Source organism: Arachis stenosperma, chromosome 5 (genome assembly GCF_014773155.1).
Source record: "Arachis stenosperma cultivar V10309 chromosome 5, arast.V10309.gnm1.PFL2, whole genome shotgun sequence".
Lineage (NCBI taxonomy): Eukaryota > Viridiplantae > Streptophyta > Magnoliopsida > Fabales > Fabaceae > Arachis > Arachis stenosperma.
Window position 1 is genome coordinate 45,031,250 of NC_080381.1, and position 18,583 is coordinate 45,049,832.

The window sequence follows — 18,583 nt, forward strand, 5'->3', positions numbered from 1 at the left end:
ATTAAAATCGCACTAATTCGGATTTGATTGGATTCTATTTTTTGTAAACCGCTGGATCGGATCGGATTTCAGATCTACTTTTCATAACCAATCAAATCCAATCCAAACCACACAATGTATTATAATATTATTATTTTTTATTATATTTACAATTATACTTATAACATGTTCAATTTTTTATACATTTTTATATTATTTATGTATTATTATTATTTAATAAATATTTTATGTTCAGAATGTTATTTATTTATTTATTTTAACTAACATATCATTTTATTTCTATTGTTATGTTATCGTTGGCTTTTTAAGATATTGTTGAAACTTCTTATGTCATTGTTGATTTTTTTAGAATTTGATGTTGAGACTTGTTATATGTATTTAATTTTTTTAATTTATAAAATTGCAAATCCAATCCAATCCAAACCGCTTGAAATTGGATCGGATCGGATCGGATTTTCTTTTAAAAAATATCCAATCCAAACCGCACCGCAAGTAAAATTAGTGTTCGGATCGAATGAAATTTTTACTCAAAACCGATCCAAACCGCACGCCGAACACCCTACCTTCTAGTAGCTGTAGCAAGGAGCAGCTTCACATGCCCATAGAATGATCTGTGGTTGGTTCTTCTTTATCTTCATTATTCATTTTATGGATAGTTTTGAATTGTTTGAAGTGGAATGTTAGAGGAGCTTCTAATAAAATGGCTCGGGTTCATTACATTAGAAAATATAGTATGGCTTTTTTTATTTTGTTAAAAACTCATGTCATCTTTGATGGAGTTAGATCCTTTTGGTCTGGACTTGGCTATTGTGTTATTGGTTGCTCTGAAGCTTCAGGTCACAGTGGTGGAATTTGGGTTCTAATCAAATTTCCAGTTAATCAGTGTTGTGTTCGAAGTATTCAGAATCAATGTGTTACCATTGAAGTTCGTTGGGGTTGCAATAGTTGGTGCTTCAGCGCTGTTTATGGCAGTCCTATTGTTGGTCAAAGGACAGAGCAATAGAGCTTTCTCAAATCTTTAGCTGATAACATTTTTTGTCCATATCTTGTTGCAAGAGATTTTAATGATATTCTACTTCCAAATAAGGTCAAAGGGGGAAATTTCATACCCAAAGAGCTGCTTTTTTTCTGAAACAGTGGATTATTGTGACTTAATGGACCCAGGTGCTATTGAGAGATCATTTACCTGGTACAAAAGGGTGCGTAGGGCATGGATATTGCTAAAAAATTAGATCGTATTTTAACCAACCTAGAATGGTGTAACCTTTTTCCAGAAACTTATGTGGAGGTGTTTAATAGATTGCTTTCGGATCAGTGTCCCATTTTTATTCGAAACCAAAGAGTTTTTAAAAAGTTGTCTGAACCAAGACTTTTTAGATTCCAAGCTGCTTGGACAACCCATCCTGGGTTTGCTGGTATAGGAAATAATGCTTGGAAGAAAGGCTCTCTGTTGGTGACCCCTAGCCTTTGAAAGGTTTAGCAGGGGCGACCAAGTTCAATAAGGAGATTTTTTGCAATATTTTTGTCAAAAAGAAGAAATTGGAAGATAAGATTAAGCATGTTCAGTCTCTGTTAAAGAATTCATCCTCTTCAATGTTCTGGAAAGAGGAAAGAAGTTTGAATGAGGAATATAATAGAGTTCTTCTTCAAAAAAAGATTCTTTGGTACCAGAAATCTAGAGAGCAGTGGATAAAATTTGATGATAGAAACACCAAAATTTTCTATTTGCAGACACTTATAAGGAGAAACAGAATAGGATCAATGTATTTGTTTGGATGATGGAACTTGGATCATTGAGAATGATATAATCAAAGCGAAAGCAATTAAGTTCTTTCAAGGTCTTTTTTATTCTCAAGAACAAGTTGATATCGATGCTCTGGGGAACATTCCTCTCCCTCAGTTGAGCTCTAATGCTTGCAATCGGCTGACTGAGCCCATTTCCCTTGTCGATGTGAAGAATGCTGTAATGGGAATGAATTCTTATAAAGCTCCTGGACCTAATGGATTCTAAGCTTTCCTTTTTAAAGAATATTGGAATCTTATTGCTCACTATATTTGGCATATTGTTTAGAGAGCCTTCTCCGGAGAACTTATCGATCGATATATGTTTGAGACACTGATTTTTCTTATTCCCAAGACTGAGAATGCTAACCACACGAGGGACTTTCAGCCTATCAATTTGTGTAATGTAGTCTATAAGATTATCACAAAGGTGATTGTTAATAGATTTTGTCCGTATCTTGAGGAGATGATAGGCCTTTTACAACGGGATTTTATACCTGGGAGAGGAACTACGGACAATATCATCATTGCACAAGAAATTTTGCACTTTATGAAGAGAACCAAATTCAAGAAAGGTGCTTTGATTTTTAAGATTGATTTCGAAAAGGCTTATGACATAATAGATTGGCTGTTTCTTGAGCATTCTCTAAGCAGTATTGGTTTTCCTCAAAGCACTATTAGACTTATTATGAATTGTGTTTGCTCGTTATCTCTCTCTCTTCTTTAGAATGATAGTAGACTTCCCGGTTTTTTGCCCTAAGCGTGGTTTAAGGCAAGGAGATCCCATGTCCCCTTACCTCTTTCTACTTTGCATAGAGCGGTTAGCTTACTTGATTGCTCATAAAGTTTCAAATAGAATTTAGTCTTCGATAGTTATTTCTCAAGGGGACCAGTCTATTTCTCACCTTATGTTTGCTGATGACCTCCTTTTTTGTAAGGCCACAATGTCCCAAGTTGCATTGATTATGGATGTTCTTAACACTTTCTGCAAGGCTTTCAACATGAAGGTTAATCTCCACAAATCAAAGGCTCTATGTTTAAAGAATGTCTCATTTATTCACAAGCATATTTACTGGTATCTCTAGCATCAAATTTACTCAGAATTTAAAAAAGTATCTTGGAGTAGATCTTAATCATTCTCATGTCTCTAAAAGAGGGGCACATAATGTTATTAAAAAGATCCGAAGTAGACTTTCTAGTTAGAAACTCTTATCGCTTCCAAGAAATATGGTGGCCTTGGTTTTAGAGATGCTCACTGTGTGAATTTGGCTTTGTTAGGCAAGCTAGTCTCTGGCAAATTCTTTAAGGATAAATTATGGGTTACACTCGTGTCAATAAAATACATAGAGCGTTGTTGTAGCTTGGATTTTAAGATTCCCACAAACGCTTCTAACTGTTGACATAGTGTTGCTTTGGCGCTTAATTTTTGAAGGATGATTTTTCTTGGTGTATAGGCTCCCTTCATCAATCAGTTTGGCATGATTCTTGGAGTCTTCTTAGGTATATTGGAAAACTTCTCTCTTTTGTCCACATTTCAGATATTCACAGTAACCTAGAAGATATTTGTTTTAATTTTGTTTGGCATTTGGATTCGTTGGCCACTCTTCTTTCCTTGGATATTAAAAATTTCATTCTTGGTATGACTCCTCACATTGGTGGTAATCCTGGATGGTGGTGGTCTTCATCCTCTACCAAAACCTACTCAACAAAAGAGGGATATATTTGGCCCTTGCGCCTATTTCGCTTTGGGGGTTGGTTCACAGGTACAACTTTTGTAACTTCATGGTATACTCATGGATTGGCAAGTTCCTATTTGATTGCTTCTCTCATGTTACAATCTTCTTGCCGCTGAGCTCCCTTTCTCCTTGGTCCACAGAACAGAGACAAAATGTAGAACTGGTGCCAACAGTTCATCACGAAAGAAAGAACTCACTGAGCCGAAATCACTAACTAATACTAATCTAATACTAAACTAATACTATACTAACTAATACTAATCTAATACTAAACTAGCCCTTGCAAAGGAAATACCATTGGGATACCCACATCAATTGAAACTGGTTGTGGCGCTCAAAAATTCCAGAAAAATTGAAGGTTCTTGTTTGGCTCTGCATCCAGGAACTTGCCACAGTAGCTTTTCGATTTCGTTGCGAGATAGCAATGCCGGATCTCTACCCTCGCTGCAATGGTCAAAAGAGTCAGCTTATCATTGCTTTTTTGAGTGTTATCGAGCTTGAAACGTGTGGTCCATTCTGGGTGTGTCCTTGTTCGGCATCAGCAGCTCTATGACTGGTTTAGTGAACCCCTTGGATATTTTCCAGCGTCGGATGGTGCAAGCTGATTTCACTTTTTTCGCAGGTATATAATAGATTTGGCGTAATAGAAATTAGCAAATTTTTAATCCCGAAGAGGAGTGGTCTGATCATAAAGTTACCTTCTCTGCCAGGAGGCTTGCTCAGGAGCTGGAAAATTTCAGCCGCTCAAACCACCTCCTTCATGAACCTGACCTGATGATAGTGTGGTTTGGTCTCCTCCTCCAAAAGATATGGTCAAAATAAATTGTGATGCCAACATTTACCATGAGTACAATCTTGAGGGATTTGGTTGTCTTCTTTGGGATAAAAATAGAACTTGGAAAAAAGGTTGCTCAGGATGTCTCCCTAATTGGAAAATTTTCAGGTGTGAACTTTTTGCTCTTTGGAGGGATTTGGTTCTTACTTGGGAATGTGGGTTAAAATCATTCATATAATCAAAACTGACTCGATGAAAGTTTATCTAAGACTTCAATTTGATTCTGATCGGCCAACTAACACTGATGGTGATCTAGTGTTGAAAATTAAAGAGTTGGCTTTGAAATGGAAAGTTCATTTTAGTCTAGTGAGAAGGGAAGATGGGATTGATTTGGTGGAGCGGCTGGAGTCTTGGCAACAGTTGCGAGACGTTTTCAGTACGGACTTAGTATTGCCAACTTGATTCTTGTTTTGTATTTTCTTTTAGCCCCTATGTTCTAACTTGTTTCAAAGACACCCAAAAAAAAAAAAAAAACACATCAACATAATCATCACCGTAATATAAAGACGTTTTACACTATTATCCATTAAGAATCTGAATATCCTACTATTGAAAATATAGCATGTATACAACTCATTTCTTGACTCCCCCCCCCCCCCCCCCCCCAAACAACACATTCACATTCAGCAAGTTCCAAATAAGCTTGCCAATCTTGCCTTTGGAGGTAATCGACCTTTTTACGCAACCTTCTTGGTTGTGTTGCTTAGATGGCTATGTGACTAATAGCGTGACAAAACTCACTCTAATATTGGAGCCTGCCATATCGGAATTTTACAGCATATTATCCTCGAGTACATAAGCTTACTTTCTTGTTCATAAACATACTATATACCTTTCTATATACTAATGAGTAATGATGACATAAGTTATTTTGCCTCCCAAATCTTATAGTCTCTTCCCGCAATAGCTAAGGACCAGTTTTGGGAGCCAGCAGGGGGTTCAAAGTAGCCAGGTCCAATCTTCATGGCAATTTTTTCATCAATGATAGATGCATAAACATCCCATTCTGCCTTAACAATCTGAACCTTAAAGCATATGCAAAGATTAAGGTCAGTTTTCCAACAATATCAAATCTTCAGTATTTGTGCATAACATCATATTAATTAACAACTAAATAATACCCTCACTGTTTAATTAAGAGAATCATGAACTTGTAAGCATGTATATGATATTTGTTTCTACGTGCATGCACATACACAAGAGAGTTTAATTTCTAAGCACTATCAATGTTCAATATTACATAGGCATTCATCTAGGTATTGTTACATAAACAAAAAATAGTTTATAGACAATTGCGGTAAAGTTAACTAATTGTGTGTATATAACAACACTTGATTGGATGTTACTGTCAATTCATAGAGGATTTTAATTAAACTCTATACTATATCTTCCAAGTGTTAGATAATGTATTAGAACCTGATATTTATTTATTTCTGTTTTATGCTTATGTGTATGATTCAGTTAATAGGGTCAAAGTCATTAGTGGCCTCAGAGGCAAGTTAATCTCTTTTGTTCAGCTAGTTTCTATTTTTAAGGAAGTGGAGTCCTATTCTTAAGGTAGTGGAGTGAGTGGTTAGTTTTTTTTTTCTTTCTTTCTGTTATTGTATTTAACAGTTTATTGAATAGTGTCAGTATGTAGTGTTTGCTTCTTCAGTTCTCTAGTGTTCAACTCTCTCTCTTCTTTTCTCTGAACATACAACAGTTCGAGTGTGAGTTCTGCAAATTCATTGCAGGACAGTGAGTGAGAGTGTGTGAGGATTGAGTGAAACAACAACAAATTGGTATCAAGAGCCTTAAGTATCTTAAGGATTGTGGTGATGGAAGCTTCATCAACAACTATTGGGCTAGCAGGCATTGCTCCTCCAATCCTTGATGGGAGCAATTATCATGACTGGCAAGTGAGGATGAAAGCATTCCTTGAAAGAGCTGATCTGTGGGAGGCAGTGGAGGATGACTACGTGGTGCCTCCATTGGTTGCCAATCCAACTGTAAATCAACAAAAGCTCTACAAAGAACGTGTGACTAGAAAAGCCAAAGCAAGATCTAGTCTCTATGCTGCTGTTACTCCTATTATTTTTAATAGGATTATAAGTCTAGAATCTGCAAAAGATATTTGGGATTTTTTGAAGAAAGAATATGAGGGCAATAAGAAGATTAAAGGAATGAAAGCAATGAACCTTAAAAGGGAGCTAGAAAGAGTGCAGATGAAGGAAAATGAATCAGTTCAAGAATTTGCTAATAAACTCCTAGACTTAACCAATAAATTGGCACTGTTGGGTATTGATCTTGGAGAGGAAAGACTTGTCGAGAAGCTCCTGTGTTCTGTACCTGAAAGATTTGAAGCTACTATAGCATCTCTTGAGAACACAAGAGAAATCTCAGAGATGCCATTTGCTGAAGCAGTTAGTGCTCTTCAAGCACAAGAACAAAGGAGGGTACTGAGGAGAGGAGATGAGCCAGTTGAAGGTGCAATGCAGGCTAGGGTGAAGCATGGAAGTGGTGAGAAGAAGAAGCAAGGCAAGCAGTTTGGTGCTCAACAGACCAGTTTTAGTTCAAGTGATGCACAAGTGAAGAAAGGGAGTGATGAAGCCTGCAAACACTGTGGAAAGAAAGGTCATCCTTTCTTTAGGTGTTGGAGAAGACCAAATGTAGTCTGCAGGAAGTGTGGGAAGATGGGGCACATAGAGAGAATCTGCAAAGAAAAGAGCTCTCAACAAGGAGAGGCTCAAGCAGCTGCAGGTGAAGTGGAGCAATTGTTTGTTGCTTCAGGCTTTGTGTCTCAAGTCTCACGTGATGGATGGCTGGTGGACAGTGGCTGTTCCAATCACATGTCAGGAAATGAGGCAATTTTCACTAATATTGACAGATCAGTCAATACTAGAGTGAGAATTGGGAATGGTGATCATCTAGAGGTTGAAGGAAGAGGCAATGTGTTACTTGAAGGCCCTGGAGGAGTGAAGCTGATGTCTGATGTCTACTATGTTCCCAAGATAGATCAGAATCTTCTGAGTGTGGGACAGTTAGTTGAGAAGGGCATGAAGATTGTGTGTTGATAAGAATGAATGTGCTATTGCAGATGAGGAGGGCAAACTCTTGTTTAGGATCCCTATGCAGAACAAAACATTTGCATTCGATCCTGCAAGCAAAGAGAGCAAAACTATGGCATGTGTGCAGGGTCAGGAGGAGTTGTGGCATAGAAGGTTGGGTCACTTTCACTATAAGGGATTGCAGTTTATGCAGAGGCATGGTTTAGTTGAAGACTTGCTTCAGTTGGGAAGTGAAGTGTCTGATTGTGAAGTATGTCTGCAAGGGAAGTTAGTAAGGAAGCCACTCCAGAAAACAAGATGGAGGGCCAAGGAGAAGCTTCAACTGGTTCACTCAGATGTTTGTGGGCCTATGCCTGAGGAGTCACTGAACAAAAGCAAGTACTTTGTGACCTTCATTGATGACTGCACAAGATTTTGCTGGGTCTACTTTCTCAAACAAAAGTCAGAAGTTGATGAAGTATTTCTGAGGTTCAAACAAGAGGTGGAGAATGAAGCAAATTGTAAAATAAAGACAGTGAGGAGTGATAATGATGGTGAGTATACCTCAAAAAGGTTCAAAGCCATCTGTGAGGACTCTGGTATAAAGCAGCAGTTTACAGTTCCTTACACTTCCCAACAAAATGGGGTGAGTGAAAGGAAAAATAGAAGCATTGTGGAGATGGGAAGATGTATGCTACAAGGCAAACAACTACCCAAGAGCTTCTGGGCAGAAGCTGTCTTCTTGTTGAATAGGTTACCAACCAAAGCTCTCAACAAGCAGACATCATTCGAGGCATGGCACGGGTACAAACCAAAGGTTAGTGGACTAAGAACATTTGGTTGTCTATGCTATTACTTGACTCCTTCAGTCAGTAGAGACAAGCTTGATCATAGAGGTGAGGCTGGTATCTTTGTAGGGTATAGTTCTCAATCTAAAGCCTATAGAGTGTATTGTCCTGATGCACAAAAGATTACTATGAGTAGAGATGTGATTTTTTGTGAAGATAAAAATTGGGAGAGGGCAGTATTTGAAAAGAAAATGGCTGACAATATTGTAGTTGAAGCTAATGTGCAGAATGAGGATGAGTTAAATGAGGAAGCAGATCTACAAAATGAGTGTGAGCTGATTGAAGATGAATTGATTGATAGTTTGCCTATGCGAGGTACAAGACCACTGGCAGAGGTCTATGCCAGATGTAATGTGGCTCTCCTAGAACCAAGAACAGTTGAGGAAGCAAAAGGAAGTGTGGAGTGGGCCTTAGCTATGAAAGAAGAACTGAGCATGATCAACAAGAACAACACATGGCAACTTGTGTCTAAGCCTGATCACAAGAAGACTATAGGTGTCAAATGGGTTTTTAAGACAAAATTGAACCCAAATGGCACTGTGAACAAGTATAAAGCCAGGTTGGTTGTGAAGGGATATGCTCAAGTGAGTGGGGTGGACTACTCTGAAACTTTTGCTCCGGTTGCTCGCATGGATACCATCAGATTGCTACTAGCTGTTGTTGCACAGAAAAGGTGGACCATCTATCAGCTGGATGTGAAATCAGTTTTCCTAAATGGTGATCTATCTGAGGACACCTATGTAGACCAACCAGAAGGATTTGTTGTTAAAGGCCATGAAGACAAAGTGTATAAGCTGAGGAAAGCCTTGTATGGGCTGAAACAAGCTCCCAGGGCTTGGTATAGCAAAATTGATTGTTATCTGCATCAGCTTGGGTTCCAGAAGAGTCTAAGTGAAGTCACTCTGTACTACAAATAGAGTGAGAGAGGCCTTGTGGTGGTGTCTATCTATGTCGATGATCTGCTTGTTACAGGAGAGAAGGAGAGTGAGATAGTGAAGCTGAAGGTAGGACTGATGAAGCAGTTTGAGATGACAGATTTGGGGAGAATGTCTTACTTTCTTGGCATGGAGATTCAGCAAAAAGAAGGTGAGATATTCATCTGTCAGAGAAAGTACATCAGAGAGGTCCTAAAGAGGTTTGAAATGGGAGAATGCAAGACAGTCACTACTCCTGTTAATCAGAAAGAGAAGTTAAGCAAGAGTAATGTGCAGGATTCTGAGCATGAGAATGAGTACAGAAGTCTAGTAGGCTGTCTAATGTATTTAACAGCTACTAGGCCTGACATTCAGTATGCAGTGAGTATTCTATCGAGGTTCCTTCATTGTGCAGCTAAGGAACATCTTACTGCAGCAAAAAGGGTGTTGAGATATCTAAAGGGAACTCAAAGTTATGGTGTGAAATTCAAAGCAGTTCCTGAGATGAAGCTGGTTGGTTTTGTAGATAGTGACTAGGGTGGTTCGGTGGAAGACATGAAAAGCACAACGGGTTTCTGTTTTTCACTTGGATCAGGTTATTTTTCCTGGAGCTCAAAGAAGCAGGAAGTTGTAGCACAGTCTACCGCTGAAGCTGAATTTGTGGCTGCAACTGCAGCTGCAAAGCATGCAGTATGGCTCAGGAAGTTACTCTATGATTTGGGGCTGCAAGAGAAAAGATCAACTGTGTTGTATGTGGACAATCAAGCTGCAATTGCAATTGCTCAGAATCCAGTCTTTCATGGCAAGACTAAACATTTCAAGCTGAGATTCTATTATCTGCGTGAAGCACAACAGGAGGAAGAGGTGGGGCTGAAGTATTGCAAGACAGATAATCAGATAGCTGATGTCTTCACCAAGCCTCTTGCTGTTAGTCGATTTAGTCAATTGATTCATGAAGTTGGAATGTGTCCAGGTCTCTAATCCAAGGAGGAGAAATGTTAGATAATGTATTAGGACCTGATATTTATTTATTTCTGTTTTATGCTTATGTGTATGATTCAGTTAATAGGGTCAAAGTCATTAGTGGCCTCAGAGGCAAGTTAATCTCTTTTGTTCAGCTAGTTTCTATTTTTAAGGAAGTGGAGTCCTATTCTTAAGGTAGTGGAGTGAGTGGTTAGTTTTTTTTTCTTTCTTTCTGTTATTGTATTTAACAGTTTATTGAATAGTGTCAGTATGTAGCGTTTGCTTCTTCAGTTCTCTAGTGTTCAACTCTCTCTCTCCTTTTCTCTGAACATACAACAGTTCGAGTGTGAGTTCTGCAAATTCATTGCAGGACAGTGAGTGAGAGTGTGTGAGGATTGAGTGAAACAACAACACCAAGCACTATAGAGAGCAACAACCAGAAAGATTATAAAAACAACTATTAACGAAAAAAGGATGCATACCAAAAATTCATAACACCACACACATTCCCAAAAAATATTGGAAAGTTTCCTATACATTACCAGTATTCAAGCACGGATATATTCTTATACTTACCACACTCCTGCAGTGGATCTTGTTCCTAGTCCTGATAGATATAAGTGTTCCTACTTCTGTTTTATTGTGAGAGAAAATGTGGTCCAAGAACACTGATGGAGTTCCAGGGTGAGTAAGAATGTAAGCATATCCCTCCATTTCTTTTCCACTTGGAAATCTCCAATGACCCTTCAGGAGAACATATTAAAAATATTTTACTTGATGTTGATAAAAGAGAATTAATACTTTTATCATTACCAAACCATAGCAAAATGATAAGGGTTCCTGCAAGCATCATAACTTCAGTATGATATCTCAATACTAAAATGCCTATTATTCGAAATTTGGCTTCATTGTATTAACAGTTCCAAAAGAGTTATCCGAAATTCACTTACAAATAGCTAAACAATTAACAAAAGCTTCAATCTTATCTACTAATATTTTCTAGAGATTTTTTATGATGAACTCATGGATAGTTATATAGATTGTATGTAAAATGCGCTAAGAATATCAAGGTATAATCAATGAAATCCATCCCTATGGAAGAGCAGTCAAACAGTGAGTGTGTGGAAGATGGTTACTGTGATGATGTGGTAGTATATAATTTGGTGGTCTAGGTAAAACTTTAATACATTGAAGTCCACACAAATTAAACCCGTAAGAGAAACTTTTACACAAATATCCATTCAACTATACCATATTTGCAAAAGTAATCACCTTTTACACCTATTACTTGAATGATTATTCAAAATAACGTTTGCTCATCAAAACTAAACTCAATATTACAAGGTTTGATTGATTAGACTACTATTCAACTAAATATTTGCATGCAATAATGCAGATCTACACCAAAAGTCTTAAGAAATTCCAAGCAAAATGACTAACAATAAGTTTTGAATTTTGCCAAGGTGCAAGTTCAAACCTGGGTGGAACCAGTGTCATGATTTTCAATAAAGGTAACAGCATGAGATGGCCACCACCCCATAACTCCTGGTGGATTTCCACCGCTATCAGACAATCGCCAGTATTCACATCTTTCAAATGCCTAAATGGAGACAAATTTCAAAAATACGATTAAAGATTAAAGTGCACGAGAAAGTAAAGTACAAAACTAAGGAGTTGAGCACACCCTTGGAGCATAACTTCCATTGTGTGCAAGACTTATCAAATGATTCAATTGAGCTTAACCCCTCACTAATTGGTCCATCAAATCAAAACTTAAAAATACATATAAAATACAAGGTAGGACAAGTTAAGCCCTTGTCAGCTTTTTGCTGGAATTTGTCTTTATTGTGTTTTTGATAGAGGCCAATTTGAACTACCTAGAAATAGATCCATCTATGTCCTAAAATCCTTTTGATGATATAGCAAAGGGACTAGCTTGTTAGACATTTCGGTTGATCGTCTTTTCTATTCTCCAGGAAAAAATAAGCGGCGCCAATTCTCAAGGTTTTGTCAGACAAAACAAATGTTAACAGCATGCATATGCTAGAACAATGTCAAAAGCACATTTTTTCACCCTTTCAAAAAATAGGTGAAACTTGAGGTAAGTAAACCATTGAAATATGTCAGCTCTTAAACCGTGCAAAAGGGGTTAATGGAATGGAAAATACAAAAAATAAAAATAAAAAATTGAACAGACGCTGTTAAAATAAGAAATGCCTGAGTAAGTGTTTACAGAGTGAAGAATCCCTTTGGTTGTAACATCAAATGCACCAGCAGTGCCATTGGTAGCATTGATCCAATCAACTATCCTCTGCCTATGAGCATCTTGATTATGATCCAATTCACCATCTGTGTAACTCAGGGAATCCCAAAACTCTCCTACAGCAAAATAAGGGTCACTTGCCTGAATGTAGTCCTTTACATAGCCACCCCAAAATCCTCTGGCAAAGTCAAGCCTCCATCCATCATATCCAACTTCTTTTCTGAAAGTCACAAAATATAAGAAACTGGTATGCTCTATCCAAACCAAAATAACAATCATAATAGAAAATCATAATTTTAATGAAACTTTACAGGACACAGGAGTAGGACTAGTTAGGGCCACTAATCGACAAAGTGCAAATGATCTCAGATATCTGATTTTTATGAGAAAGAGAGTCCTTCCGAGCATCTAAATCTGTAATGCTGTTCAGTTTAGCTTCCTCAAAAGAAAGATTGGAGATACCTATTTGTAAGGCTGTGTTTTGAATTTTGATACTATCCCAAAACAAAAAATAATAAACCTATTTATGTCCCAAGATAGTTTTTCTCTATATTTTCGGTCCACCCAGAATATGGGAACAGTGGAGACAAGGTTTCTCCATCTCTATGCCTTAAAGTCCCGGTCCTACATGTACTGGGATAGTTACAAATCGGGCTTAATAGGTTGTCCATTTGGGATCAGCAGCAATTCAGCAACATATATTCATCGATTTAGAAATACTACTTAGTATAAAGACTCCACTGTGCTTCTCTTCCCAAAAATAGAGAGAACAAAGGAAAAGAAGAAATGGGCGGACTATTGGTCAGTTGACTATTACACCATAAAGAAGCACACAGAATTCATTATGAATACTTCTAAATTTCAAATCTATCCCTGACATTTTGGGAAAGCAGAGAGTAAATAGCATGCCTAATCAAGTGTGTACCAGGCCAACGGATAGCTATTGGTCCATAGTCAAGACATAGCTCATTTTTAACATATTACCAAACAATTCCATCAGATTCTAGCCCTACATACGCCTTGCCACCTTTCTAAGGTAAGATAATAGGGAAACACGACTCATAATTTGACTAGAATCTATGATCTACCAAAAAATTTGATTGTGCAACTGTATCAAAATTTTCCCTGACAGCACTTCTGTTAATACTAAGAAAGGAAAAAAGAAGGGGTATGAGATATCAACCTCAACCAGCATAACCATTCTATAATATCCTTTCTCACAAATTCCTGTGAATGATCAATATTTGGTGCAGCATCAAAATTCTCTCCACTACTCTTGTTTCCCCTACCCTGTATGGCAAGGAATGACATCAATTATGTATCAAAGTTCACCCAGCAATATAACAATATCATACAACCCGGACATTCACCAGGAGTGTTATAGAGAAAGTAGAGAACCCTTTATCTGATTCTGATTTAGGATTATTACTAATTAATACGAAGTTAGAGAGAATAAATTACAAAACACACATCCAGAACTTTCACTAACAAACCTGAAAATGAGGATCATCAGCAACAATTGCACGTTCATCCCAGTTGAGACGCCCTCCGAATAAGTTCCAAACACCGTTAGGATTCTGATAATGAGCACAACGGTGATTTAAAACAGCATCTCCTAAAGTTTTTATTCCAAGTTCATGAAATTTTTTCACCAAATCCTTCAGTTCATCAATGTTTCCGTATCTGATATTTATTAAAAAAGAAAGGTTGTTACAACTCATGCACCAGTTCCTTTTCTTGAATGTGTTTTGCTGGTTATCTATCCTTTGAGTTCAAGATTAAGACTATGTTTGGATTGGTGGAAAGAGATGAAAATCGAATGGACTGAGAGGGAAAAAAATTAAAAGTTTCATCTTTTGAATACATAATAGTGGAAACTATGGAATGGAAAAGCATGAAATGAATTTTATAACATTTCGTCATATTATTTTATTTTTCTTCGCCCAAAATGGGGAGAAGCGTAGAATTCCTCATTTTTTTTCCCTTCTCTTATGACAAAACTATGCATTCCATTCCTTTCTACACTAATTTCTAAATAACGGAGTGGTCACTTTACTCCATTCCATTTTGAATATCAAAACAGCAGGCATGGATCTCCATTCCATTCTACTCAATTGTTTCCTCATGTATTATATAATATACAGATGAAAAACCACAGTATCTGCTACTCAATTTAGTGAATGATGGTCATATTTGGAGTGCAATTTGGATAACACTAGTCCTTCTATTATAAGTTCTAAAATAAGATTAATGCCAGCAACTAAATGGTTATACTACTTTTGACGTAGTACCTTGAATTTAAGTTATATAAATCCCTTGGCATGTATCCTTCAGGTGAAACAGACTCCGTGCACGGCGGTAACCAAACTACAGTAAAACCAAGTGATGCTAGCTCTGAAGCCTTATCCTTAAGCTCCACATACCATCTTCCAGATTTATGAGATTCCCAGTTAAACCCTTGGCATAATATTTCATATCCCGTGCCTTCTGCAGAACATACTTTTGGAACTAGAGTCGATATTCTTGATCCAACAGCAGGTTCAGGTTCCACAACAGCGGCCTCAGGCTCCACAACAGTGGCCTCAGGCTCTAGTGTAGAAGTTACATCTGAGAAAGTTGAAACCGAGCTTTTGAACATATTATAGGCTTCAGCAGCAAGTCTTTCAATTTCTTGAAGAATGCTTTCTTGTGGCTCTTTCGATTTTATCTTTCTGTTCTTATTAGCGGAAATGTCTGTCACCAAATTCCTTATTTCGCCGAATATTCCATCAGTAAATGAAAGGAAAGAAGCTTCTTGACTTGTCCCCTTGGTCACTTCCCTCTCCACACCTTCTGGTTGGTCCTCTTTATGGATGCTATTAGAATCCAAGAGAGAGACGTAAAAGTCATTTCCCATGCATTTGAACCAAGTTTCATTTTGCTTAAGAACAAAAGCAAATCCTGAAAACCCTTCGCCTAAAGTGATTTGTAGAGAAGATCCTTTTGTACTGTCTCCTGCCTACAAAATAGGATGGCCAAATAGATGTATAATGAGAAAAAGAAAGAAAAAACATTTAACTACAACAATAATGTCTATATCCCCATCAACAAAATATAACTCAACTTTTAAGTTTTTAAAAGAAAAATAATAAGGGAAAATAACAAGAGCAAGTACAAAGTTCTTGAATGCAATGTTGCTTCAATAGTATGCATGTATCCATTAAGGTATATAAACTTACATCAGTGTCTAAAAAAGAAACTGTAGTAAAATGAAAGAGAGAGTACAATGCATCCGGTCAGTAGTCTGCATATAATTTAAACAAAATCAACCTCTTGCAACAGAAAATCACATGGTGCAAAAATCAAGTTTAAAGTCTATTGGAAGTATTAAGCATGCCTATATCTTCATAGAATGCATGAATGGTGAGGACCACGCCAGCGGAAGAACAGAATTCAAATTATTTTGATAGCTTAAGGCTATGTTCTAAAACATTGAAAGAAAAATTCACAGTTTGTCAGCACTGTACCTGCAGTTGAGATCTCAAAGCTTTGTCTTTATACGGTACTGTTCCTGGTGGATGAGGACCAGGTGGAACTTCCCACCTTCTTGAATTGCCCCTGCAAAGTCCCCAGTGAAGTACAATATCTCCAGGTAGGTCAGTTTCTAAATATAGGACATTTTTTAATGTCTCAGACTGATAACACTTTTTAACAGAGACAGTAACAGAGTTATTGAAATCAATCTCCTTTGTGATAGGCACTTCTATACAGAAATCTTCTAGTTGACCATTTTCCTGTTTTGGATTAATTAGCTCACTGCTTTTATCTTGATCATTGTGAACTGTTGTTATTGACTTCAGGAGAATGTTAGATATCTTTGTCAAACCTCCTACAAGTAATGAAACTACAAATCAGGAGCTGCATCACAGGATAATGATTAATTTGATACCCTCAGAGCACTAAATGAGAAGGTAATATACACTTTATCAGCAAAGTAAATAAAATCACAACATGCAATGATTTCAGAAACCTGGCCATAAACTAAAGCCCCTTTTAGGTGTCTTAAGGTATTTGGGCAAAGGAACTTTGAAATCTCTTCCCTTATATTGATGCCAAGCTCCATTTTCGCCATCCTAAATCAACCAAATTCGGAAAACCAAAGTAGCAAACGGAAGCAGCGAAAGGAAGAAAAACAATGTTCAGTCAAAAGGATTCCAAGATCCATCAAGTTATCTACTACTAACAACAAAACAGATACAACTTGTAATTGTTAAACCTAAACCTTGAGAACAAAATTAATTGTGGAAATTTTGCTGTCGGGCTTAAGATCAATCTTGACTTCATAAAATGTATCTCCTTCATCAGCAGATATTGATGACTTTTTCAGGGGTGTCTCTATTGCATAGTCCTGAAATTTTTACTTTCCAACTCAAACTTTTGCCATGCGAATAATGAGCACGCAGCATAAGTGATCATGGCAGGCCATGAAGCCATTGTCTACCTTTATAGTAACAGATCCAGGCGGTATCATATCACAAGGAGGTTTATCCCACTCCCTGCAAGAATCAAGAACATTATAGGGTCACTAACATTATCAATTAACATACAACAACATGGTTTTCAAACTTAAAGGAAAGAGAGTTCTTAGAGCTTATTTGTTTTGTGTTTTGTCTTCATATTTTCTTTTTTCATGATTTTAAAAAATATAAGCAGTGTGAAATGATTTGAAAAGAATTCTATTTAGTTATTTATTTATTTATTTTCCTCACCAAATTCCGAAACAAAAAATACTCAAAATGAAAATAGTAAATACAAAGAGAAATCAACAATAATATGTACTAAGTACCTCCCAATGTCATCAACATAGGAAACTCCCCAATGAAGAATCCATTTTCCAGGTAGATTGCAACCCACTGTAAGCTCCCAATTCCTCAATTCCTTACTCTGATCTAATCTCACGAAAATCATTCCCTCCATCTGCAAGATTTCATTACAATCAAGACAACAATCCCGTAATGGCAAACGCCAAAATATGCTGAGATACATTCCACTTCCACACAAGGCATGTTAAGTTACAAGTAAGGGGGAAATTTTGTAACATAAGTTGACGGATACCATTATCAATCTTTTTTTCTCTTCCGAGTATATTCCCCAACAATTTCTTAGAAAACCATGCACATACTCATGCATAGACATTAACAAAAACACATAATATGCATATCAAAAATATTTTCGTGTTCAACCAACATTGTTTCATATATTAGAAGGTTAAGTTGAGAACCATTTGCGTTCTCTTGATTGGGAAAATCTTGGTGAAAAGCAGATCATCAGAGCATTGATGAGGGGACGATTCCACGATAGGCGTGCCGATTTCAGAAGCAGCAACCACATGAGAAAGAAACCTATGGCGGTGGAAAAAGGTGGTGGTGGAAGAAAATGCATTGTTGTTGTTATTGGTGGAAAAGCAAGTGAAGAAGGGTTTGAATTCGTGGTGGTGATTGGAAGATCGTTGTTGAATTGGAAGATTATTTTGTCCGCCGCAAAGGTGGAAGAGTGGGCCTATGGTGGTGAGGGTTCCCATTATCATGAATTGATGATCCCTGTTTCTTTTTCAGTCCCAGCAAAAATGGAAAAGCGGTTAATTGGAGGAATGAAATGAAGATACTTTGGATCAGCATGAACATGCTTTGTAGTACTTTGCAGTTTGTAGTAATTTTGTACTTTCGTTTGGAGTGTCACACAATATAGAATTATAGATTCCATAATCCATCCTTCCCGATTGGTTAGAATTTCCTTTTTAGGAAAAAGAAACAAAATGAAATTTCCCGAAAGCAAAAAGAACCATTTTTCAGAAAAAGGACGTGTAGAATGAGAAGGAATTTTGTCTTGTCTTGTATTAACTAGTGGATTAATAGAAACTATCTACTAATCGATCTATTTATAAATTCAATAGGAATAATAATAAATATAAGGGGGGTAGTGCTAGGGAGCCAATGGTTTAAGTGTACAATGTGTACAATGGGCTATTGAGTTATAAAATAAACATCACCTATAATAAATATCTCAGGTCTCATCCAAAAAATTTGAACTGATTTTCAAGTTCACTAAGGATCGAACTCTTAACCTTTTAGACTTAGAGTTCTTATACTATGTCATGATACCACTCATCCCAAAAGCTTCAGCTAATGGAAAAAGGTAACATTAATGATTATATCTCTAATACTTCTAAAATATCTA

At 37.1% G+C, this 18,583-nt stretch overlaps 1 protein-coding gene across 1 annotated transcript; it reads right to left on the minus strand.

Moving 5' to 3' along the window:
• Positions 1 to 5,021: 5,021 nt before the first annotated feature.
• LOC130982824 (alpha-amylase 3, chloroplastic-like) lies at positions 5,022 to 17,950 on the minus strand. Its single transcript, XM_057906931.1, has 13 exons — positions 17,628 to 17,950; positions 17,193 to 17,323; positions 16,848 to 16,902; positions 16,629 to 16,754; positions 16,377 to 16,479; positions 15,874 to 16,235; positions 14,659 to 15,365; positions 13,861 to 14,050; positions 13,551 to 13,657; positions 12,338 to 12,587; positions 11,582 to 11,704; positions 10,681 to 10,848; positions 5,022 to 5,378 (listed from the first exon to the last, which is right to left on the minus strand). Exons 1-13 carry the CDS (start codon positions 17,931 to 17,933, stop codon positions 5,220 to 5,222), a joined length of 2,787 nt encoding a protein of 928 aa, XP_057762914.1. The 5' UTR covers positions 17,934 to 17,950; the 3' UTR covers positions 5,022 to 5,219.
• Positions 17,951 to 18,583: the final 633 nt, after the last annotated feature.